The 25,269-nt window shown below is 40.8% G+C and overlaps 6 protein-coding genes across 15 annotated transcripts; 5 read left to right on the forward strand and 1 right to left on the reverse strand.

The window, feature by feature from the left end:
* The first annotated feature begins 655 nt into the window (after positions 1-655).
* Positions 656-2,255, forward strand: LOC137601039 (zinc finger protein 480-like). The gene has a single exon (XM_068323021.1). It carries the CDS (start codon positions 744-746, stop codon positions 1,839-1,841), a length of 1,098 nt encoding a protein of 365 aa, XP_068179122.1. The 5' UTR covers positions 656-743; the 3' UTR covers positions 1,842-2,255.
* Positions 2,256-3,949: 1,694 nt separating this feature from the next.
* LOC137601040 (zinc finger protein 480-like) lies at positions 3,950-5,301 on the forward strand. The gene has a single exon (XM_068323023.1). It carries the CDS (start codon positions 3,970-3,972, stop codon positions 5,065-5,067), a length of 1,098 nt encoding a protein of 365 aa, XP_068179124.1. The 5' UTR covers positions 3,950-3,969; the 3' UTR covers positions 5,068-5,301.
* Positions 5,302-7,249: 1,948 nt separating this feature from the next.
* On the forward strand, positions 7,250-8,680 carry LOC137601044 (zinc finger protein 479-like). Its single transcript, XM_068323028.1, has one exon. The coding sequence runs from the start codon at positions 7,272-7,274 to the stop codon at positions 8,325-8,327; it is 1,056 nt and encodes a 351-aa protein (XP_068179129.1). The 5' UTR covers positions 7,250-7,271; the 3' UTR covers positions 8,328-8,680.
* Positions 8,681-10,654: 1,974 nt separating this feature from the next.
* LOC137601031 (zinc finger protein 728-like) lies at positions 10,655-12,846 on the forward strand. Its single transcript, XM_068323015.1, has one exon. It carries the CDS (start codon positions 10,686-10,688, stop codon positions 11,958-11,960), a length of 1,275 nt encoding a protein of 424 aa, XP_068179116.1. The 5' UTR covers positions 10,655-10,685; the 3' UTR covers positions 11,961-12,846.
* A 586-nt stretch (positions 12,847-13,432) lies between these two features.
* Positions 13,433-24,410, reverse strand: LOC137601052 (THAP domain-containing protein 1-like). Of its 10 annotated transcripts, none has more exons than XR_011037015.1 (6): positions 24,142-24,410; positions 23,432-23,778; positions 22,554-22,857; positions 21,165-21,299; positions 18,998-19,108; positions 13,433-14,437 (listed from the first exon to the last, which is right to left on the reverse strand). XR_011037015.1 is itself a non-coding variant. In XM_068323044.1 (6 exons), the coding sequence occupies exons 3-6, from the start codon at positions 22,749-22,751 to the stop codon at positions 18,051-18,053; spliced, it is 879 nt and encodes a 292-aa protein (XP_068179145.1). In that variant the 5' UTR covers positions 22,752-22,857; positions 23,432-23,552; positions 24,142-24,410; the 3' UTR covers positions 17,603-18,050. The 10 variants fall into 10 exon arrangements, 9 of the variants coding, with proteins under 9 accessions (XP_068179145.1, XP_068179144.1, XP_068179148.1 ...); XM_068323044.1 differs by lacking the exon at positions 13,433-14,437 and adding an exon at positions 17,603-18,482 and having other exon boundaries at positions 18,998-19,111; positions 23,432-23,552; XM_068323043.1 differs by lacking the exon at positions 13,433-14,437 and adding an exon at positions 17,603-18,482 and having other exon boundaries at positions 18,998-19,111; positions 23,432-23,594.
* LOC137601061 (zinc finger protein 254-like) lies at positions 14,763-15,775 on the forward strand. Its single transcript, XM_068323062.1, has one exon. It carries the CDS (start codon positions 14,817-14,819, stop codon positions 15,624-15,626), a length of 810 nt encoding a protein of 269 aa, XP_068179163.1. The 5' UTR covers positions 14,763-14,816; the 3' UTR covers positions 15,627-15,775.
* Positions 24,411-25,269: the final 859 nt, after the last annotated feature.

Genomic DNA, 25,269 nt, shown 5'->3' on the forward strand with positions numbered 1-25,269 from the left:
GACTGCTGGACACCGCCTGGAAACCCGTGATTCGGTTACACAGGATAGGTACAGACAACCTGGTTGTAATGAATAACAAACACATTTAAAATAATTGAAATTGTTGGGGAAAAAACTGCGATTGATTTCCTCGGATTTCTACGTTTGTGTCATAGTTTTGGGCGTCAATAGCTCAGTCCACTAAGTCCTGGCTTGTGGACCGGAAGTCGCGCTTTCAAGACTCACCAGGATCAAAACATTGGAGCGTGAGCTGGCAGTGGGAGGTGTCAGCTCACCCTCTGAGCACTGCCGAGGTGCCCCTGAGCAGGGCACCCCCCCCACACACACAAACACACAAGCTGCTCAAATGAGAGGCACCAGAACAGAACTGCCAGTCACTCTACCTTCTTTCTTTTTCCTCTTATTATTAGTAATGTGCAATTCCCGTTGTTGTTCCTCCAGATGGTCCACAGCATCATGTCTGTAAGGAGGAGGAGGTGGAGGTTCCTGCTGACCAGCAGCTCTGGAACCAGGAGGTGAAGTCCAGTGTGGACCAAGAGGAACCAGAGGTTCTACACCTGAAAGAGGAACCAGAGGTTCTACACCTGAAAGAGGAACCAGAGGTTCTACACCTGAAAGAGGAACTAGAGGAACTCCACAGCAGTCAGGAGGGAGATCAGCTTGTCCTGAAGCAGGAGACTGATGCTGTTACATTGACTCCTACTCACGAGGAAAATGACCACAGTGAAGATCAGACTCTGTACATGAAAGCTGAAGATGGTGCAGCACAGACAGAGTCTGTTGACAACCTGCCGGTTATCAGCTCTGTGGTGGGAGCAGCAAACATTGACCTGCTGATCTCTAACAGCTCTCATGTATCCGTCAGCCATGATGAGATAGGAGAAATAAATAGAAACGATGTTGAGATTGAATCTCTGTTTCAGTCTCAGAGAACAAGTAACACCAGTAAGAAGCCATATGTTGGTAAAATATGTAAGAGCAGTTCCACAACATGCGACACTTTGAAATTCCACAAAAGATGTGAAAAAGATTTTAGGTTGAACAGTGATTTGTTACCACGCAGAAATATCCACACAGATGAAACGCTTTACAGGTGTGAAACATGTGGCAAATGTTTCACACGGAATGAGAGTTTGGTACGTCACATGATAGTCCACACAAGGGAGAAGCCTTACAGGTGTGAAACATGTGGCAAATGTTTCACCCGGAATTGGAGTTTGGTAGTTCACATGAGAATCCACACTGGAGAGAAGCCTTACAAGTGTGAAATATGTGGGACAGACTTTGGACAGAAACGTGCATATACAGAACACATGAGAATTCATTCTAGTGAGAAGCCTTATAGTTGTGAAACATGTGGCAGATGTTTCACAATGAAAAGATCCTGGTCTGACCACATAAAAATCCACACGGGGAATCCTTACAGATGTGAAACATGTGGCAAATGTTTCACCCGGAATTGGAGTTTGGTAGTTCACATGAGAATCCACACAGGGGAGAAGCCTTACAAGTGTGAAATATGTGGCAAATGTTTCATCCAGAATGTGGGTTTGCAATTTCATATGAGAATCCACACAGGAGAGACGCCTTACAGTTGTAAAACATGTGGGAAATGTTTCACCTGGTATGGGAGTTTGATTTGTCACATGAGAATCCACAGAGGGGAGAAGTCTTACTCATGTGAAATATGTCAGGAACATTTTAAGTCGTATTTTCTGTTGAAAGCCCATGTGAAATTACACACAGGAGAGAAGGCTCACAGCTGTCAAACTTGTGGAAAAGATTTTAGTTCTAAGCGTATGTTGACAAAACACATGAGAGTCCATGCAGGTGGGAAGTAAAATGTAAAACATGTAGAGAACCTTTCACTCTTGATTTGAGAAGTAATAATGTGTTCTTTGTCCAGAATTTTATACTTTTGTCTTTGATTTATAGTTTTGTCTTCGGGAACCTATTTTGTAGAAATACTTGTCATGATGACGGTGTTGATTAATTTACGACTTTGAATAAAGACTAAAATGGACTTTTCTGACTGCAGAGAAATTGAATGTTGTATTCAACCTGAAAAACATGTTTTCCCAACAAGATTTTTTTTGTCCATCGGTCAAAGAAGACTTTTATGATTTAGACCAAATCCATAACTTTAGACTATTATAGAAAACTCATTGATTCAACTATTGCCTCATTGTCAAAAAATGTGTTTCCCATCAGAACTGTTGCCACCAGGCTCCACTTAAAGTAGAAATAATGTTGATTGCACCCCTTTTTCTGGATTTCCTCCAAAATCAATGAAACATTTTTGTGGCAACCTGTAGGTGAACAGCACGAATGGCGGTCGTTAACCCGGGCCTCGACCGATCCGGTATGGAAGTCATAGGTTTCATTTGTATTTTTGATTTAGCAAAAGTTTTACTTCAGATGCCCTTCCCGACACAACCCCCTGTATTTATCCGGGCTTGGGACCGGCACAATCAAATTGATCAAATTAAAACTGTATTTCTTCTTTAACAGGGGGTTCCACAAGTTAACAAGCAGATTATCAATTCTGTCTCATATTTGTCGAAAGTTCATTTTAATACACAAAAATCTAACACAGCTATCCTTAGCGGTACTTCCGTTGTTGACTTCCGCCCTGTGTCCCGCAATTAAAGTTCCGACTGGGAATGCATTTGTCCATTTGTTTATTATTTAAATCAAACGTGGTTATTCATAAATCCTATCCGTTAAATAAAGCACGGATTTTCTTGACCTGTATTCCAACCTCAAACACCGTGAAATATCTCTTTATTTTTACAATGCGCAAAGAAAAAGGTTATTTCAATTGCTTTAGTATTTGTTTCGGAATTTACAAAAGTAATTTATTATCTGCTGCTTATTAACTCAAAAAAATTCTTAGATTTGTGGATGAATGACAATGATTATCAAATTTAATGAAGAGTTATACCGTTCTTCCATAAAAAACGGAACAAAACATTCCATTAATTCCTAGTCGGAACATTTTCTCCCGGACAACAAGCCGGAATCAACAAATAACACGAGAGCCGCTTACATTTGTTTGTGGAGTTAAGTCGTTATATTATTTGTTTCGCAGCAAATTAGTTCAGGGAATAAAAATGTCTTCAGCTGACAATTTGAGAGAGTTTATGAAAAAGCTGAAAATGAAAAAAATGTTTGTAGGCATTAAAGGAACTGTTAACTCCGAAGAAGAGGCCGATTGTAATGGTGGACTGCTGGACTCCGCCTGGAAACCCGTGATTCGGTTACACAGGATAGGTACAGACAACCTGGTTGTAATGAATAACAAACACACATTTAAAATGATTGAAATTGTTGGGGAAAAAACTGCGATTGATTTCCTCGGATTTTATACGTTTGTGTCATAGTTTTGGGCGTCAATAGCTCAGTCCACTAAGTCCTGGCTTGTGGACCGGAAGTTGCGCTTTCAAGACTCACCAGGGTCAAAACATTGGAGCGTGAGCTGGCAGTGGGAGGTGTCAGCTCACCCTCTGAGCACTGCCGAGGTGCCCCTGAGCAGGGCACCCCCCACACACACAAACACACAAGCTGCTCAAATGAGAGGCACCAGAACAGAACTGCCAGTCACTCTACCTTCTTTCTTTTTCCTCTTATTATTAGTAATGTGCAATTCCCGTTGTTGTTCCTCCAGATGGTCCACAGCATCATGTCTGTAAGGAGGAGGAGGTGGAGGTTCCTGCTGACCAGCAGCTCTGGAACCAGGAGGTGAAGTCCAGTGTGGACCAAGAGGAACCAGAGGTTCTACACCTGAAAGAGGAACCAGAGGTTCTACACCTGAAAGAGGAACCAGAGGTTCTCCACCTGAAAGAGGAACTAGAGGAACTCCACAGCAGTCAGGAGGGAGAGCAGCTTGTCCTGAAGCAGGAGACTGATGCTGTTACATTGACTCCTACTCGTGAGGAAAATGACCACAGTGAAGATCAGACTCTGTACATGAAAGCTGAAGATGGTGCAGCACAGACAGAGTCTGTTGAGAACCTGCCGGTTATCAGCTCTGTGGTGGGAGCAGCAAACATTGACCTTCTGATCTCTAACAGCTCTCATGTATCCATCAGCCATGATGAGATAGGAGAAGTAAATAGAAACGATGTTGAGATTGAGTCTCTGTTTCAGTCCCAGAGAACAAGTAACACCAGTAAGAAGCCATATGTTGGTAAAATATGTAAGAGCAGTTCCACAACATGCGACACTTTGAAATTCCACAAAAGATGTGAAAAAGATTTTAGGTTGAACAGTGATTTGTTACCACGCAGAAATATCCACACAGATGAAACGCTTTACAGGTGTGAAACATGTGGCAAATGTTTCACACGGAATGAGAGTTTGGTACGTCACATGATAGTCCACACAAGGGAGAAGCCTTACAGGTGTGAAACATGTGGCAAATGTTTCACCCGGAATTGGAGTTTGGTAGTTCACATGAGAATCCACACTGGAGAGAAGCCTTACAAGTGTGAAATATGTGCGACAGACTTTGGACAGAAACGTGCATATACAGAACACATGAGAGTTCATTCTAGTGAGAAGCCTTATAGTTGTGAAACATGTGGCAGATGTTTCACAATGAAAAGATCCTGGTCTGACCACATAAAAATCCACACGGGGAATCCTTACAGATGTGAAACATGTGGCAAATGTTTCACCCGGAATTGGAGTTTGGTAGTTCACATGAGAATCCACACAGGGGAGAAGCCTTACAAGTGTGAAATATGTGGCAAATGTTTCATCCAGAATGTGGGTTTGCAATTTCATATGAGAATCCACACAGGAGAGACGCCTTACAGTTGTAAAACATGTGGCAAATGTTTCACCTGGTATGGGAGTTTGATTTGTCACATGAGAATCCACAGAGGGGAGAAGTCTTACTCATGTGAAATATGTCAGGAACATTTTAAGTCGTATTTTCTGTTGAAAGCCCATGTGAAATTACACACAGGAGAGAAGGCTCACAGCTGTCAAACTTGTGGAAAAGATTTTAGTTCTAAGCGTATGTTGACAAAACACATGAGAGTCCATGCAGGTGGGAAGTAAAATGTAAAACATGTAGAGAACCTTTCACTCTTGATTTGAGAAGTAATAATGTGTTCTTTGTCCAGAATTTTATACTTTTGTCTTTGATTTATAGTTTTGTCTTCGGGAACCTATTTTGTAGAAATACTTGTCATGATGACGGTGTTGATTAATTTACGACTTTGAATAAAGACTAAAATGGACTTTTCTGACTGCAGAGAAATTGAATGTTGTATTCAACCTGAAAAACATGTTTTCCCAACAAGATTTTTTTTTCCCATCGGTCAAAGAAGACTTTTATGATTTAGACCAAATCCATAACTTTAGACTATTATAGAAAACTCATTGATTCAACTATTGCCTCATTGTCAAAAAATGTGTTTCCCATCAGAACTGTTGCCACCAGGCTCCACTTAAAGTAGAAATAATGTTGATTGCACCCCTTTTTCTGGATTTCCTCCAAAATCAATGAAACATTTTTGTGGCAACCTGTAGGTGAACAGCACGAATGGCGGTCGTTAACCCGGGCCTCGACCGATCCGGTATGGAAGTCATAGGTTTCATTTGTATTTTTGATTTAGCAAAAGTTTTACTTCAGATGCCCTTCCCGACACAACCCCCTGTATTTATCCGGGCTTGGGACCTGAACAATCAAATTGATCAAATTAAAACTGTATTTCTTCTTTAACAGGGGGTTCCACAAGTTAACAAGCAGATTATCAATTCTGTCTCATATTTGTCGAAAGTTCATTTTAATACACAAAAATCTAACACAGCTATCCTTAGCGGTACTTCCGTTGTTGACTTCCGCCCTGTGTCCCGCAATTAAAGTTCCAACTGGGAAGGCATTTGTCCATTTGTTTATTATTTAAATCAAACCTGGTTAGTCATGAATCCAATCCGTTAAATAAAGCACAGATTTTCTCGACCCGTAGTCCAACATCAAACAACGTGAAATATCTCTTTATTTTTACAATTACTTTAGTATTTGCTTCGTATTTTAAAAAAAGTAATTTATTACCTGCGGTTTATTTACTGAAAAAATCTAAGATTTGTGGATGAATGACAGTGATTATCAAATTTAATGAAGAGTTATACCGTTCTTCCATAAAAAACGGAACAAAACATTCCATTAATTCCTAGTCGGAACATTTTCTCCCGGACAACAAGCCGGAATCAACAAATAACACGAGAGCCGCTTACATTTGTTTGTGGAGTTAAGTCGTTATATTATTTGTTTCGCAGCAAATTAGTTCAGGGAATAAAAATGTCTTCAGCTGACAATTTGAGAGAGTTTATGAAAAAGCTGAAAATGAAAAAAATGTTTGTAGGCATTAAAGGAACTGTTAACTACGAAGAAGAGGCCGATTGTAATGGTGGACTGCTGGACACCGCCTGGAAACCCGTGATTCGGTTACACAGGATAGGTACAGACAACCTGGTTGTAATGAATAACAAACACATTTAAAATAATTAACATTGTTGGGAAAAAACTGCGACTGATTTTCTCGGATTTCATACGTTTGTGTCATAGTTTTGGGCGTCAATAGCTCAGTCCACTAAGTCCTGGTTTGTGGACCGGAAGTCGCGCTTTCAAGACTCACCAGGGTCAACACAGTGGAGCGTGAGCTGGCAGTGGGAGGTGTCAGCTCACCCTCTGAGCACTGCCGAGGTGCCCCTGAGCAGGGCACCCCCCCCCCACACACACACAAGCTGCTCAAATGAGAAGCACCACAACAGAACTGCCAGTCACTCTACCTCCCATTGTATATAATTTACATGCCTACAGACCCCCTGCGTGTGTAGGTGTTAAATGGGTCTGTACACAGAGTGAAAAAATAACAATTTCATCAAAGGGGATAAAGAAAGTGTACTTCTTTCTTTTTCTTCTTAGTATTAGTTTGTAGTCATAGTAGTGTGAAACTCCTGTTGTTGTTCCTCCAGATGGTCCACAGCATCATGTCTGTAAGGAGGAGGAGGTGGAGGTTCCTGCTGACCAGCAGCTCTGGAACCAGGAGGTGAAGTCCAGTGTGGACCAAGAGGAACCAGAGGTTCTACACCTGAAAGAGGAACCAGAGGTTCTACACCTGAAAGAGGAACCAGAGGTTCTACACCTGAAAGAGGAACCAGAGGGAGAGCAGCTTGTCCTGAAGCAGGAGACTGATGCTGTTACATTGACTCCTACTCGTGAGGAAAATGACCACAGTGAAGATCAGACTCTGTACATGAAAGCTGAAGATGGTGCAGCACAGACAGAGTCTGTTGACAACCTGCCGGTTATCAGCTCTGTGGTGGGAGCAGCAAACATTGACCTGCTGATCTCTAACAGCTCTCATGTATCCGTCAGCCATGATGAGAGAGGAGAAACAAGAAGAAACAATGTTAAGATTGAGCTTCAGTTTCAGTCTCAGAGAACAAGTAACACCAGTAAGAAACCATATACTTGCAATATATGTAAGAACAGTTACAAAACATGCAACACTTTGAAATTCCACATGAAAATCCACACGAAAGAAAGCATGCACAATTCTAAAAGATGTGTTGATGATTTTAGGTTGAACAGTGATTTGTTAGTCCACAAAAGAATCCACACAGGTAAAAAGCCTTACAGTTGTAAAACATGTGGCAAATGTTTCACCTGGAAAGGGGATTTGGTACGTCACGTGCGAATCCACACAGGGGAGAAGCCTTACAGTTGTAAAACATGTGGCAAATGTTTCACCCGGAATCACATTATGGTACATCATATGAAAAGGCATATAGGGGAGAAGCGTTACAGTTGTGAAACATGTGGCAAATGTTTCACAGAGAATGGGGACTTCGTAGTTCACATGAGAATCCACACAGGGGAGAAGCCTGACAGGTGTAAAAAATGTGGCCAATGTTTCACCTGGTATGGGGAATTGTTACGTCACATGAGAATCCACGCAGGTGACAAGCCTTACTGGTGTGAAACATGTGGCAAAAGTTTCAGAGATAGTATTTCTTTGACAGTGCACATGAGAGTCCACACTGAAGGGAAGCCTTACAATTGTGAAACATGTGGCAAATGTTTCACCCGGAATGCGAATTTGGTACGTCACATGAGAAGCCACACAAGGGAGAAGTCTTACAGGTGTGAAACATGTGGGAAAGACTTTAGATTGAAACGTGCATTAAAAGAACACATGAGAGTCCACACTGGGCAGAAGCCTTACAGGTGTGAAATATGTGGAAAATGTTTCAACCAGAATGTGCGTTTGGTATTTCACATGAGAAGCCACACAGGTGAGAGGCCTTAGAGGGAAAGACTATAGATGGAAACATGCATTAATAGAACACATGAGAGTCCAAAAGCTTCACATTTGAAACATGTTGGAAATGATTCACAGGGAAAATATCCTGGTTTACCACAGGAGAATCCTTACAGGTGTGAAACATATTCTGAACATTTTAAATCACATTTTCTGTTGAAAGCCCACATGAGGGTCCATGCAGGTGTGAAGTAAGATGTAGTGTAGAATCAGGTACACTTGTGATTTGAGAAGTAATAACACTTTCTTTGTCCAAGTGTTATTAGTTTTGTCTGCAGGAGCCGATTGTGCAGAAATATTTGTGATGATGACTGTGTTGATTAATTAATGATTTTGAATAAAGAGACTAATATTCACTTTGTTTTCTGACTGCAGAGAAATTATTGAATGTTATTACTCAACCAGAAAAACAAATTACTTTCCCATGGAGATTCTTACATTTATTAAGATAAGATTTTTTTCTCCCTTTGGTCAAAGAAGACTTTTATGATTTAGACCAATTCCATAACTTTAGAATTGTCAGACTTCTATAGAAAACGAAATAATTCAACTGTTGATTGTAGCCGCAAGAGGGTTCAAGCCATTGTTTTATTGTGCCGTCAGGATGAAGTGAGGAGGGCATTGAAGAGGATGGAGAGTGGAAAGGCAGTCGGTCCTGATGATATACCTGTAGAGGTATGGAAGTGTCTAGGAGAGGTGGCAGTAGAGTTTCTGACTGGGTTGTTCAACAGGATCTTAGATAGTGAGAAGATGCCTGAGGAATGGAGGAGAAGTGTGCTGGTGCCCATTTTTAAGAACAAGGGAGATGTGCAGAGTTGTGGAAACTACAGGGGGTTTAAGATGGTCACAAGCAGATAATAGATCCTGTCTCATATTTGTCGAAAGTTCATTGTAATACACAAAACAAATACAGCTTTCACTAAAGGTACCCCTGTTTTGACTTCCGCTTGGTGTCCCGCAGTTAAAGTTCCGACAGGGAATGTAACGTCAATTTGTTCTTTATTTAATTTCAACATGGATATTCATTAATTCATTCCTCAAATAAAATTATAAATTATCTCGACCTGTCCTCCGACATCAAACATCGTGCAATATCTCTCTATTTTCAGAATGTGCGACGAAGAAAAAGGTTAACTGACAATTTCTATAGTCCTTGCGTCTTACTTTTTAAAAGTGATTTATTATCTGCTGTTTGATAACTTAAAAAATTTTAGATTTGTGGATGAATGAGAAGGATTGTCAAATTTAATCAAAAGATAAACGGTACAGTTCCGTCGTAAAATCGGAACAAAAGAATTCCCTTGATTCCTAGTCGGAACATTTTCTCCGGGACAACAAGCCGGAATCAACAAACAACACTCAAGCCGTTAGCATTAGCTTGTAGAGATAAGTCGTTATATCATTTGTTTCACAGTAAATTAGTTCAGGGAACAAAAACGTCCTCGACTGACAATTTCAGTGAGTTTGTGAAAAAGCTGAAAATAAAAAAAATGTTTGTAGGCATTAAAGGAACTGTTAACTCCGAAGAAGAGGCCGATTGTAATGGTGGACTGCTGGACTCCGCCTGGAAACCCGTGATTCGGTTACACAGGATAGGTACAGACAACCTGATTGTAATGAATTAACAGATAAATTTGACTGTCAAATAACTGATATTGTTGGAAAATAAACTGCGACTGAGTTCTACGTTTGTGTCATAGTTTGGGTTGACAGTAGTTCAGTCCGCTAGTCTTGGTCTGGTGACCGGAAGTCGCCGGTTCAAGACCCGCCTGGGTCAAAACATTGGAGCGTGAGCTGGCAGTGGGAGGTGTCAGCTCACGCTCTGAGCACTGCCGAGGTGCCCCTGAGCAAGGGACACACACACACACACACACACACACACACACAAGCTGCCCAAATGAGAGGCACCAGAACGGAACTGCCAGCCACTCTACGTCCAATCGAATATACTTTACATGCCTACAGACCCCTTGTGTGTGTAGGTGTTAAATGGGTCTGTACACATGCTGAAAAAAATAATTTCCCCAAGGGGATAAAGAAAGTGTACTTATTTCTTCTTAGTATTAGTTGCGTGACACTCCTTTTGTTGCTCCTCCAGATGGTCCACAGCATCATGTCTGTAAGGAGGAGGAGGTGGAGGTTCCTGCTGACCAGCAGCTCTGGAACCAGGAGGTGAAGTCCAGTGTGGACCAAGAGGAACCAAAGGTTCTACACCTGAAAGAGGAACCAGAGGTTCTAAACCTGAAAGAGGAACCAGAGGTTCTACACCTGAAAGAGGAACCAGAGGAACTCCACAGCAGTCAGGAGGGAGAACAGCTCGTCCTGAAGCAGGAGACTGATGTCGTTATGTTGACTCCTACTCATGAGGAAAATGACCACAGTGAAGATCAGACTCTGTACATGAAAGCTGAAGATGGTGCAGCACAGACAGAGTCTGTTGACAACCTGCCGGTTATCAGCTCTGTGGTGGGAGCAGCAAACATTTACCTTCTGATCTCTAACAGCTCTCATGCATCCATCAGCCATGAGGAGAGAGGAGAAACAAGCAGAAAAGATGTTGAGATTGAGTCTCAGTTTCAGTCCCAGAGAACAAGTAACACCAGTAAGAAGCCATATCTTTGTAAAATATGTAAAAAGGGTTACATAAGACGCCAGAGTTTGAAAGTCCATATGAAAATCCACACAAAAAAACCCCTGCACAATTCTGAGAGAAGTGAAGATTTTAGCTTTAGCAGTGAGTTGTTAGTACACAAAAGAATCCACACAGGGGAAAAACCTTACAGGTGCGAAACATGTGGCAAATGTTTCACTCAGAATGGGATGTTGGTACGTCACATGATAGTCCACACTGGAGAGAAGCCTTACAGGTGTGAAACATGTGGGAACGACTTCAGATGGAAACATGCATTAACAAAACACATGAGAGTCCACACTGGAGAGAAGCCTTTCAGGTGCGACACATGTGAGAAAAATTTCAGAAATAGTAATTCTTTGAAAGTGCACCTGAGAGTCCACACTGGAGAGAAGCCTTACAGGTGTGAAACATGTGGGAAAGACTTTAGATGGAAACATGCATTAACAGAACACATGATAGTCCACACTGGAGAGAAGCCTAACAAGTGTGAAACATGTGGGAAAGACTTTGGATGGAAAAGTGCATTGACAAGACACATGAGAGTCCATTCAAGTGAGAAGCCTTATAGTTGTGAAACATGTGGCAAATGTTTCCCATATCATTTCAGTATGATTAACCACATGAGAATCCACACAGGTGAGAAGCCTTACAGGTGTGAAACATGTGGAAAAGATTTTAGATGGAAATGTTTATTAACAGAACACATGACAGTCCATTCAGGTGAGAAGCCTTATAATTGTGAAACATGCGGGAAACATTTCACAGGGAAAAGATCCTGGTCTGACCACATGAGAATCCACACTGGAGGAAAGCCTTATAGGTGTGAAGTATGCGAGAAAGGCTTTGGATGGAAAAGTGCATTGACAAAGCATATGAGAGTCCATTCAAGTGAGAAGTGTTATAGTTGTGAAACATGTGGCAAATGTTTCAACCAGAATGTGCGTTTGGTATTTCACATGAGAAGCCACACAAGTGAGAAGCCTTAGGTGTGAAACACGTGGGAAAGACTTCAGTTGGAAACATACATTAACAGAACAGTGTCCGTTCAAGTGAGAAGACCTAGAGTTCTGAAACATGTGGAAACTTTTCATGGGGAAAAGATCCTGGTCTGACCAAACGTTACGGAACTGCTGCAGCACAGATTTTAAGGTGTCCTGACACCAGGGATGATGCCAGACATCAGGAAATTTTTGTATTTTTATTTTTTCATAATGACAAACAAAATATACACTATATTGCTTTTCATTGAGTTTCTTAAACCTCTAATTTCACACAGTTGGGGTACAAATATGTGAACTTACTTGAAAATATGTTATTTGTACATTTAATAACTCTGCAAAGGAGGTGAAGCTTCAATCAGTGAAGGTTGTGAACAAAATTGAAATCAATCCAATAACTGATATGCATTTCCAAGCCACCAAATGAGACATTTGATGGTACCAACTTAGGAGAAGGCAGCGCTATGCAGATCAGAAGAATGGGGTTACGGTAGGAGCGTAGGGCTTTAGTGGAATAATCTACACGTGTTTAAAACCTGGAAAATCTACTTTTTGCGACTGTAAAGCTGAAAGAGGAGAAAACAGATTTGTTTGAGATAAGAAGTTGTCCTTTTCATACTTCGTGCTTTGATGTTTTCTGTATCTGAGAACAACCAAGAGCTCTGTTGAATAAAGTACCACTAACTTCAACCATCGTCTCAAGGTTCATCTTTCTACCCTGACCATCAATCAAACGTCCCACAGATCCAGTTAGAATAAATCTGCTTGAATCCATACTGGACTTCACCTCATGTTTCCAGAGCTGTTGGTTAGCAGGAAACTCTTAGGAGCAGCAGGAACCTGAAGACATCAAGCTCCCTGGGGTTTGAAAAGGCAGAAACTGTCATGATTAAAGTCAATGGAATTTGATAATATTCCTTTTATCTCATGAGCATCCCATTAAAGTTCAGTTATATTCATATAACCAGTATAAACTCTCGAATGTCATGCAATCATCTGAAAACGTTTGGGTGTTTTTCCAGACTTCACCTTTATTTAAAACTTTTAAAAAGTAGGAGTGGAATGTCAACAGTGGAACACAATTACAACGTCCTTAACACCCAAATGTGTCCTTTATTATTTAGTCTTATTTGTGTCATTAGACCGGATCAATCAGGTGTATTTCTTCCAGTTAGAAATCAGCTCTTCACACCAGTGTCAGTATGATGGTTTCTCATGAGTTTTTATCCTCACGGCCTACTATTTAATCTCAATCTGATTTATCCAGAGGATTCATTCTTGGTATTCCAATTTAAATTTAAATTTAAATTAAAAAAAAAAAAAAAAAAAAAAATATGTGTGTGTGTGTGTGTGTGTGTGTGTGTGTGTGTGTGTGTGTGTATATATATATATATATATATATATATATATATATATATATATATATATATATATATATATATATATATATATATGCTAGATTCAAGCTTTGGTTTGGACTCTGTCCCTCTGATGATCAAATTAGAACGGTATTTCATCTTTAAAAGGGGGTTACACATGATAACAAGCAGTTAAATATTTGCCGAAAGTATATGTAATACACAAAAACCAATACAGCTAACGCTGACGGTACTTCCGTTTTCAACTTCCGCTTGGTGTCCCGCAGTTAAAGTTCCGACAGGGAATGTAACGTCAATTTGTTTACTATTTAAGTCAAACCTGGTTTGTCATGAGTCGAATCCCTCAAATAAAAGCACAAATTTTCTCGACTTGTCCTCCAACATCAAACAACTTGCAATATCTCTTTATTTTCAGAATGTGCGACAAAGAAAAAGGTTAACTGACAATTACTTTAGTCTTTGCGTCATTTTTTTTATTTTTTAGAAAAAGTGATTTATTATCTGCTATTCGATAACTTAAAAAAAATCTAGATTTGTGGATGAATAAGAAGGATTATAAAATTTAATAGAAAGATATACAGTTCTACCATACAAACAGAACAAAAACATTTTCTTGATTCCTAGTCGGAACATTTTCTCCCGGACAACAAACCGGAATCAACAAACAACACGGGAGCCGTTAGCATTAGCTTGTAGGGTTCATTCATTCATTCGTTATATGTTTTGTTCCACAGCAAATTAGTTCAAGGAACAAAAATGTCATTGACTGACAATTTTCAGTGAGTTTGTGAAAAAGCTGAAAATGAAAAAAATGTTTGTAGGCATTAAAGGAACTGTTAACTACGAAGAAGAGGCCGATTGTAATGGTGGACTGCTGGGCACCGCCTGGAAACCCGTGATTCGGTTACACAGGATAGGTACAGACAACCTGGTTGTAATGAATAACATATACATTTGACTGTCAAGGAATTTACATTGTTGGAAATCAAACTGCGATTGATTTCCTCGGATTTCTACGTTTGTGTCGTGGTTTGTGTTGACAGTAGTTCAGTCCCCCCTCCATCCACGTGTGTGTGTTTCAGGGGTCTGTAACACAGTGAAAAAAATCACAGTTTCCCCAAGGTGGTAAAGAAATTGTACTTCTTGTGCTTAGTATTAGTAACGTGATGCTGCTTTTGTTGTTCCTTCAGATGGTCCACAGCATCATGTCTGTAAGGAGGAGGAGGTGGAGGTTCCTGCTGACCAGCAGCTCTGGAACCAGGAGGTGAAGTCCAGTGTGGACCAAGAGGAACCAGAGGTTCTACACCTGAAAGAGGAACCAGAGGTTCTACACCTGAAAGAGGAACCAGAGGAACTCCACAGCAGTCAGGAGGGAGAGCAGCTTGTACTGAAGCAGGAGACTGATGCTGTTACATTGACTCCTACTCATGAGGAAAATGACCACAGTGAAGATCAGACTCTGTACATGAAAGCTGAAGATGGTGCAGCACAGACAGAGTCTGTTGACAACCTGCCGGTTATCAGCTCTGTGGTGGGAGCAGCAAACATTGACCTGCTGATCTCTAACAGCTCTCATGTATCCGTCAGCCATGATGAGAGAGGAGAAACAAGCAGAAAAGATGCTGAGGTGGAGTCTCAGCTTCAGTCCCAGAGAACAAGTAACAACAGTAAAAAGCCATATGTTTGTAAAATATGTAAGAGGAGTTACACAACACGCGATGCTTTGAAATTCCATAAAAGATGTGGTAAAGATTTTAGGTTGAACAGTGGGTTTTTAGTACACAAAAGAATCCACACAGGGGAAAAACCTTACAGGTGCGAAACATGTGGCAAATGTTTCACCCAGAATGGGATGTTGGTACGTCACATGATAGTCCACACTGGAGAGAAGCCTTACAGGTGTGAAACATGTGGGAAAGACTTTAGATGGAAACATGCATTAACAGAACACATGAGAGTCCACACTGGAGAGAAGCCTTACAGGTGCGACACATGTGAGAAAAATTTCAGAAACAGTAATTCTTTGAAAGTGCACCTGAGAGTCCACACTGGAGAGAAGCCTTACAGGTGTGAAACATGTGGGAAAGACTTTAGATGGAAACATACATTTACAGAACACACGAGAGTCCACACTGGAGAAAAGCCTTACAGGTGTGAAACATGTGGGAAAGACTTTGGATGGAAAAGTGCATTGACAAGACACATGAGAATTCATTCAAGTGAGAAGTCTTATGGTTGTGAAACATGGGAAACGTTTTACAGGGTCCTGGTCTGACCGCATGAGAATCCACACAGGTGAGAAGTCTTACAGGTGTGAAACATGTCAGGAACATTTTAAATGGCATTTTCAGTGGAATGCCCACATGAAGTTACACGCAGGAGAGAAGGCTCACAGCTGTCAAACATGTGGCAAGGATTCTAGTTGTAAGCGTATGTTGACAGCACACATGAGGGTCCATACAGGTGGGAAGTAAAATGTTAAACGTGTGGAGAACCTTTCAGGTACACTCGTGATTTGAGAAGTAATAACGCGTTCTTTGTACAAATGCATTTAGTTTTGTCTCCAGGAGCCTATTATCCAAAAATATTTGTGATGATGATGGTGTTGATAAATTAATGATTTTAAATAAAGAGACTAAGATTGACTTTGTTTTCTGACTGCAGAGAAATTATTGAAAGTTGTATTCAACCAGAAAAACATGTTTTCCCAACAGAGACTCGTTAAAGTTTCTCACGATAAGGTTTTTTATTTGTCCATCGTTTATGATTTCTACCAAATCCATAACTGTTGCCACCAGGCTCTACTTAAAGTACACAAAATGTTGATTGCATCCGTTTTTCTGAATTCCCTCCAAAATTCAATAAAACATTTTTGATACATTTCCTGACTGACTTGTGCAAATGAACAATGTGATGTTTGGAACCACACTGGATTTGTAAAGTTGAATTGTTTAACCAAGGCAGCAACGAGACACCAAAGCATGACTGAACAGATGCAAGCTGTTCTTTAAAACTTTTTGGGGACACCAGAGTGGATTCGCAGCACAGTGAATAGGTACGCAACTACGTGGACCTCCTTACCTTTCTCACACTTGTTCGCCTTGTCTTGCGCTTGGTAACACAAGACAAGGCGACAATCAAATACGAGGATTGTCTAGTGGCCGGCAAGCTGATACTTTATACTTTATTAATCCTGGAGCAAATTGTACCTTTGTCATCAGCACTTGTAATTGCTGATGACTGATGCTGTTATTTTTTTCTATCTCTAGGAATATGGATGATGTCTGGACAAAGCTGTGACACAGTGTTATCATGGGGCAGCAGTGAGTTGTTCTGTGATGTAGTTGTGTGACGTCTATAAAAGGTGTGGCCGCGGGTTTCTTCTGTGCGAGTGACGTTATTTGAGAGAGGTTATGAACGCCTCAGACCTTGAACACTACATTGGTCTCAGCTGTAGGAGCCGCTTACAGTATTATGAGATTTACTCAACTTTGACTAAGTAGAACATCACTGAAGGCCTATGTGTGACATGCACAGCCTACCACTGCTTTAGTCACTGGCCACTGGAGTGACTGTTATGCACCAGAGGGAGCATAGCCATCACGACAAATAAATTTAAATGATCGTAGCAAATGACTGCAACATAACAAAGAGTGAAAATTTTGAGGGGGTCTGGATGTTTTCCTTACTGCATTTGTTAATTTTCCTCATGAGTAGGAAGAACATGAATGAAATGATTGATTGGAGTTCCTTTGGTTCCTCTTATAGGTGTAAAACCTCTGGGTCCTGTCCCATGTCCTGTTAGTGTTGTATATGTCCTTTTAGTCTATTATGTGTTGTTTGTGTAGTATATGTCCTGTTACTGCAGTATATGTCCTGCTACTGTAGTATATGTCCTGTTAGTGTCAGTGACATGCGGTGAGGTTCATGGCTGATGAGGCACTGATCTCATAATTACATTTACAAACATATGAACCTACAGTGTAGCTTATTCACCCTTTATTATTCTGAATGATTCAACCTGAAACCGTACTGGCTGTAATCAAGAACATTATGCTTTGTTATGAATTTATCCAGTCTGTTATTAGTTTCTCTAGAATATTTGATAACTCGGCAGCATCGAGACAGGTCAGTAATTTGTAAATTCACATGTATCCCCATTTTTATGTAACTGTATAACTTCTGGCAATTTACATTTTGCTAGGAAAACCCCCCCGTTTGAAATGACAGATTACAAATATGCGTCAGTGGTCATTTTATTTCGTCCTTTATTAATTTCACATGAAATCCATTCGCGTCAGTAGATGTTTCTTTCATTTTTGTTGACCGGCTGTATGGATTCTCATGTGCTTTCTGTAAACCTGTTTACACTTAAAAGTCTTTATCACATGTTACACACCTGTAAAGCTTCTCACTTGTCTCATGTGTTGAGCCAAATAATCATTCCTTTTGAAATGTTTGCCACGTTTCACACCTGTATGGCTTCTCAACTGCGTGGATTCTCTCGTTTTACCAACGCATGACTGGACCTGAAACCTTTCACAGCTGTGAGGCCTCTCACCTGTACGGATTTTCATGTGGAATTTCAAACTGCGTCTTATGTAACTTCTCACATATTGTACAAACATATGGCTTCTTACTGGTGTTACTTGTTCTCTGAGACTGAAATTGAGACTCAATGTCAACATCAACTACAACTTCAGCCATTTTTCTTCTTGTTTCTCTTCTCTCCTTCATGGCTGATGGATGCATGAGAGCCGTTAGAGATCAGCAGGTCAATGTTTGCTGCTCCCACCACAGAGCTGATAACCGGCAGGTTGACAACAGACTCTGTCTGTGCTGCACCATCTTCAGCTTTCATGTACAGAGTCTGATCTTCACTGTGGTCATTTTCCCCACGAGCAGGAGTCAACGTAACGGCATCAGTCTCCTGCTTCACTACAAGCTGCTCTCCCTCCTGACTGCAGTGGAGTTCCTCTGGTTCCTCTTTCAGGTGGAGAACCCCTGGTTCCTCTTTCAGGTGGAGAACCCCTGGTTCCTCTTTCAGATGGAGAACCCCTGGTTCCTCTTGGTCCACACTGGACTTCACCTCCTGGTACCAGAGCTGCTGGTCAGCAGGAACCTCCACCTCCTCACAAGAACAGGAAAATCAAGGATCCAGGTGTATTATTTGAAGTACATAATTAAACAATTGACTTTTTTTTTTAATGATCAATGGGGACTCTGCACAACTCCCATCCCTATCCTTAATCACCCTAACCTGCTGCACGTCCTTCCCATCTCTGTCTCTCTGCTGCCCTTTCCTAACCAGCTGTTAGGAAAGGGCATCAGAGAGGTAGTGCCATGCATGAAGGAGGCCATCAGAGGACGGATCAACACAAGGAGGCTGAGGACCAGTGATTTATGGCCTGAACCCCGGGGCCTGACTTATCATGACATGACTTAACCCCTGACATACCCGCGTGTATAACAAGGGACAGCATTATGGAATAAATGAATGGTTCAATGATTATCCAAGTAATGTATTTCAGAAAATTTACCTGACAGAACAGGGGGGGTATATTAAACTGACGAATGTGAAATACATAATAATTTAGTACAGATAACTACAGCACATTATATAGCTCTTTTTTTTTTTGGCCTTACCTCTTGGCGAGCCTTTTTTGCAGCCCTGGGTTCTCTTGTTCCTCTCTTCTTGGGGGGGTTGGGCCTATTGCTGGAGATACTTAGAACTGCTTTACGCTTTAGGATCCGCCTCTGCTTGACATTCAACAGAAATAACGATTCCAGTTACAATATGTACTTCATTACTGCTGCACTTTATGTAGCCACAATAATATTATATCAAATTGTTTAATGAGTCAACCCAGATGCTGTCCGTTCTGATTCATGTGAACATAATTAGCTTTGGATGCCACATGAAAGATATGAAGAACCACGTTCACAACATTCTGAAACTTTACGTGGGTGATTTAGTGAAATAACTAATTATTTTGAAAAAACAAAACCAAAGCAAACAATCACACAAAGAACATTGTAGCCCTTTGTACTGAAAAAAATGAAATTGTACTGAAATTTATTATTTCCTCATATACAGTAAGCTGGCTTTATAGGTTTTGGTGCTAGATGTTCTTCTTCTCCTTTCAGCTTTTCCCTTCAGGGGTTGCCACAGCAAATCAGTGTCCTCCATCTAACCCTGTCTTCTCATCCTCTTCTCTCACACCAACTACCTTCATGTCCTCTTTCACTGCATCCATAAACCTCCTCTTTGGTCTTCCTCTAGGCCTCCTGCCTGGCAGTTCAAAACTCAGCATCCTTCTACCAATATATCCACTATCTCTCCTCTGGACATGTCCAAACCATCTCAGTCTGGCCTCTCTGACTTTATCTCCAGAACCTCTAACATGTGCTGTCCCTCTGATGTACTCATTCCTGATCCTATCCATCCTGGTCACTCCCAGAGAGAACCTCAGCATCTTCATCTCTGCTACCTCCAGCTCTGTCTCCTGTCTTTTCCTCAGTGACACTGTCTCTAGACCAAACAACATCGCTGGTCTCACCACAGTTTTGTACACCTTTCCTTTCATTTTAGCTGAAACTCTTCTATCACACATCACACCTGACACTTTCCTCCACCCGTTCCATCCTGCCTGGACACGCTTCTTCACCTCTTTTCCACACTCTCCATTGCTCTGGACTGTTGACCCTAAGTACTTAAAATCCTCCACCTTCTTGATCTCTTCTCCCTCTAACCTCACTCTTCCACTTGGGTCCCTCTCATTCACACACATGTACTCTGTCTTACTGCGGCTAACCTTCATTCCTCTCCTTTCCAGGACAAACCTCCACCTCTCTAGCTTCTCCTCCACCTGTTCCCTGCTCTCACTGCAGATCACAATGTCATCTGCAAACATCATAGTCCATGGAGATTCCTGCCTAACCTCGTCTGTCAGCCTGTCCATCACCATAGCAACAAGAAGGGGCTCAGAGCTGATCCCTGATGCAGTCCCACCTCCACCTTGAACTCCTCTGTCACACCTACAGCACACCTCACCACTGTCTTACAGTCCTCACACATGTCCTGCACTGCTCTAACATACTTCTCTGCCACTCCAGACTTCCTCATACAATACCACAGTTCCTCTCTGGGCACCCTGTCATAAGGTTTCTCCAGATCTACAAAAACACAATGCAGCTCCCTCTGGCCTTCTCTGTACTTCTCTATCAACATCCTCAAAGCAAGTACTGCATCTGTAGTACTCTTTTTTGGCATGAAACCATACTGCTGCTCACAAATGTTCACTTCTGCCCTTAGTCTAGCTTCAACTACTCTTTCCCATAACTTCATTGTATGGTTCATCAGCTTTATTCCTTTGTAGTTTCCAAAACTCTGCACAACTCCCATCCCTATCCTTAATCACCCTAACCTGCTGCACGTCCTTCCCATCTCTGTCTCTCTGCTGCCCTTTCCTAACCAGCTGTTAGGAAAGGGCATCAGAGAGGTAGTGCCATGCATGAAGGAGGCCATCAGAGGACGGATCAACACAAGGAGGCTGAGGACCAGTGATTTATGGCCTGAACCCCGGGGCCTGATTTATCATGACATGACTTAACCCCTGGCATACCCGCGTGTATAGCAAGGGACAGCATTATGGAATAAATGAATGGTTCAATGATTATCCAAGTAATGTATTTCAGAAAATTTACCTGACAGAACAGGGGGGGTATATTAAACTGACGAATGTGAATTACATAATAATTTAGTACAGATAACTACAGCACATTATATAGCTCAATTTTTTCTTGGCCTTACCTCTTGGCGAGCCTTTTTTGCAGCCCTGGGTTCTCTTGTTCCTCTCTTCTTGGGGGGGCTGGGCGTACAGCTGAAGATACTTGGAACTGCATTAGGCTTTAGGATCCGCCTCTGCTTGACATTCAACAGCTCATTCTGAAATAACGATTCCAATTACAATATGTACTTCATTACTGCTGCACTTTATGTAGCCACAATAATATTATATCAAATTGTTTTATGAGTCAACCCAGATGCTGTCCGTTCTGATTCATGTGAACATAATTAGCTTTGGATGCCACATGAAAGATATGAAGAACCACGTTCACAACATTCTGAAACTTTACGTGGGTGATTTAGTGAAATAACTAATTATTTTGAAAAAACAAAACAATTGCACAAAGAACATTGTAGCCCTTTGTACTGAATTAAATGAAATTGCACTGAAACACTGAAATTTATTATTTCCCAATATAAGCTGGCTTTATAGGTTTTGGTGCTCGATAATATCAGGCATTTACTGTTCCTGTGGTTTAGCTAGGATTTTTTCAGCATTCTGAAAACTATTAATTTGAACTAAAAACCTTCATGAAATCACAATGTTTTGTCTGAAATGACACTAAAAATACCAGTTTTTCCATTGAACTATGTATAAAAGTATCCATATTTTCTTCTGAATTTTACAGCCTGGAGACCATACTTCAATTAGGTCATTACTTCAGTCAGGGAAACCATGATTAATTACCATGCTGGGACAAGGGAACAGTGTACATGATAATTTGATAGGATTTTCTGAAGTTAAATCATATTTCTGATTGGAAGTTAAAAATTTACAACTTGTATTTTTTCCTCAGAAAACTATTACGGGCAACACAGAAATGGATACCCTTGAAAATTGCAATGTAGAAAATTCATGGATCGTTGAATCTCCATGAAATTTCAGGTATAAACTAACAAATGGTGTATATGTATGCTGTAAAATGTTTTTTGTTAAAATTCAAATTTACCCATATTTTCATGACCGAAGTGAGGTCTTCAACTTGTCTAAACAGTGCTATTTATTACATTTTGTCACCATTTCCTGGTAATGAACCGTAGTTTCCGTGGAAGAAAGACTGACTTTCAAATAAATTCACTGTAAAAGTTGAAGACAAAAAAAACTTGCTTTATTGACCGAAGAATGATCCCGAGGCTGTGCTGTCATCAAAACTTTTCTGGAGTTGGGTATAAATTGTAGTAATTTCCGAATTTTAGGAATGGCAGCTAAAGCAATCGATCTGTCTATCACTTAAGGTCTTGTTTATTTCGCAAGTGCCGTAATCGCATGATAATCTGGTCATAAAAATTAATTATCCACTATAACTTGCAAATTCAGAATAAACACTACGGGTTGCCTGAAAATGGTCTTACCTTCAAATCTCTTTCAAAATCATCCTGGGTGAAGTGCTCATGGCAGATTCTTGGATCTTTGGTCATTTTGTCCCTGTTTATTTGTGCTTTCCATTGCTCTCCAATTTTTCCGGAAGGTATTTTGAAAAAAGATAGGTTCTTATCTTTGTGTCTCACTCCTGTGGTGTTGGAACACCCATTCACCTCACAGGTAACCATTTTATCAGACGTATGGCTTCATCAATCTATCACTGCTATAATGGCTGCCCTGAGTGAGCAAGCGGCGGGTGTCGTTGATGACGTATGACCCCACGTGACGGAGCTGCTGCGCAGATTTTAAAGGGACAGTACAGTTATTTGCAACAAGATTTAGAAAAATGAAATTTATCGTAAATTATGGAGCGCGCCATGACAGCGGAAGTGACGAAACCACGGTGTGAATCCATATCAAAGCAGATAAAACTAGCGACAAGGTAAATATCCGGCATTTTCGTAATAATGTCCCGTTTTGGTTTACTGTGTGTATGGAAAAGTTAATCGCGCTACCGACGCTAACGCGCTAGCCCGTCAATGGGATTTTCCATGTTGTTAGCTTTGAGCTAGCTGCCATTCGCTACTCAACTCTATTTTATATTAATATGTCTTGTATTCACAAATGTATCAGGATCAGGACCAGACATGCTGTTTGTGTATGTTTTATTTCAGTGTCACAGATCTTATCAGTAAAATAACCTGTCCCACTTTTGATAATTAACTTTTTGCGAGTGCCATAATCGCGCGATAATCTGGTCATAACAACATTTATACAACACCTCCAGTAGCTCCAGACATGAATTAACTATCCACTAAACCTTGGGAATTCAGAATAAATACTATGGGTTGTCCGACAATGATCTTACCTTCAAATCTCTTTCAAAATCATCCTGGGTGAAGTGCTCGTGGCAGATTCTTGGATCTTTGGTCATTTTGACCCGTTTTATCCGCACTCTCCATCTCCTTCCTAGTTTCCCAGAAGGTATTCTGAAGAACGATAAATCCTTGTCTTTGTTTTTTCCTGATGTCCTGTTGACACAACCGTTCACCACGCAGGTAACCATTATATTTGTAGTTAATCGTGTCGTGGATCGCCTCGTCTTCTGTAGCTGCAAAGTAGCTGCAAAGCTAAATTGGTGGCCAATGAATGACTTATGACGCCCCACGTGACCACTGGATGCGGAAGCTGCTGCGGCGCAGATTTGAAGCTTTTCTAATCAAAGGGATGATGACACACATATAAAATTTATTTTTTTCTTCTATTTTTCGTAATGCTGGATGACACATATGTCACTTGAAATAAACTTTAATGTCCCTTTAAGGTCTCCTGACACCAGGGATGATGCAAGACCTCAGAAAACAAAATATATTTTACTTTTCAATGAGTTTCTTAAACCTTTACACACATAATGCTGTGGGCCATCTGGTGGAACAACAACCGGAGCATCACGTTACTATGACTACAAAATAATACTTTGACACAAACGCAGACATGACACAATCAGTTGTTTGTTAAAATATGAATTAATTGACCGTCAGATCTCCAGTTTCGTTCACTAAATGACGTGTTGTTTACCTATCCTGTGTAACTTCAGTTCGGCTCTGAGGCAGAGATCCAGCAGTCGGCGTTGAAGTTCTTGACGGTAGTTTTTTTTAAAGCCCCTAAAGCTTCATCTTCAGCATCTGTTAGTGGATTTATAAAGAGTCAAATGAGGAAAATTTATTAACTGAACTAAATACCATAAAAGCTCAGATAAAATCGACTTTCAATAAAGTTCTACTCTACTCTACTTTCACTGACTTCAGGAACGTAGAAGCTAACGCTACTACACGTATTTGTTTACTTCCGCTTGTTGTCACCCAGAAAAACGTCCGACTAGGAAAGTGTCCAGGTTTTTTTAAATTCCGCTGTAGCTGAAGGTATGGATTCAGAATTCCACTGTTTCAGATCGATAGAAAGGAAGAATCTTCTTACATTTTTTTCGTTTGACTCAGGACTGAAAAAATCGTGGACTTTAATTCCAGTGTAATTGATCCACATTAAACAAAGTAGTTTAAATCAATCAACTGGACTTTTAGAGAGTTCCTTGATGACTGTTGTGATTTAGATGATCCCAAAACTGTTGGACTACAAACTGTGTTATGAAGAATTACCACAATGAAATAAATATCTCAGAGAACATTGAATTGATTCAGTTAATATGGGATATTCACATATTAAGTATTTCAGTGCTGGTTTCTTCTGACTGGGACTTGGAAGACTGATCCTGTGAAGAACCCAGAACCCATGAAGTGTTGTTTTATACAAACTGGCTCCCACCCTCACAGGAGGGGAACATCAGTTTGGGGCAGCAGTAGCTCAGTCCACATGTCCAGTAGCTGGGGGCCGGGGGGGTGGCCGGCTCAAGGCCTGTGTGGACCAAAAACATCTTGAGTGTGAGCTGACAGTGGAAGGGGTCAGTTCACCTCCTGACAACTACTGAGGTGCTCTTGATCTTTACAAATATTTACAAAATTTCCTTCCACCACGTTTTTCAATGGAACTAACAAATATTTCTTCTTGTGTTCCATCTTTTATATCTTTTTACCTTCCGTGGTTCATTTCTCCTTCCATGATCTCATCCCTCTGATACTTGTTAATCCTTCCTTCTTCATTGCTCACATTCATGTATCTTCACTCACACTTGATTGAATTTCCTTATAA

This window comes from Antennarius striatus, chromosome 9 (genome assembly GCF_040054535.1).
Source record: "Antennarius striatus isolate MH-2024 chromosome 9, ASM4005453v1, whole genome shotgun sequence".
Classification (NCBI taxonomy): Eukaryota; Metazoa; Chordata; class Actinopteri; order Lophiiformes; family Antennariidae; genus Antennarius; species Antennarius striatus.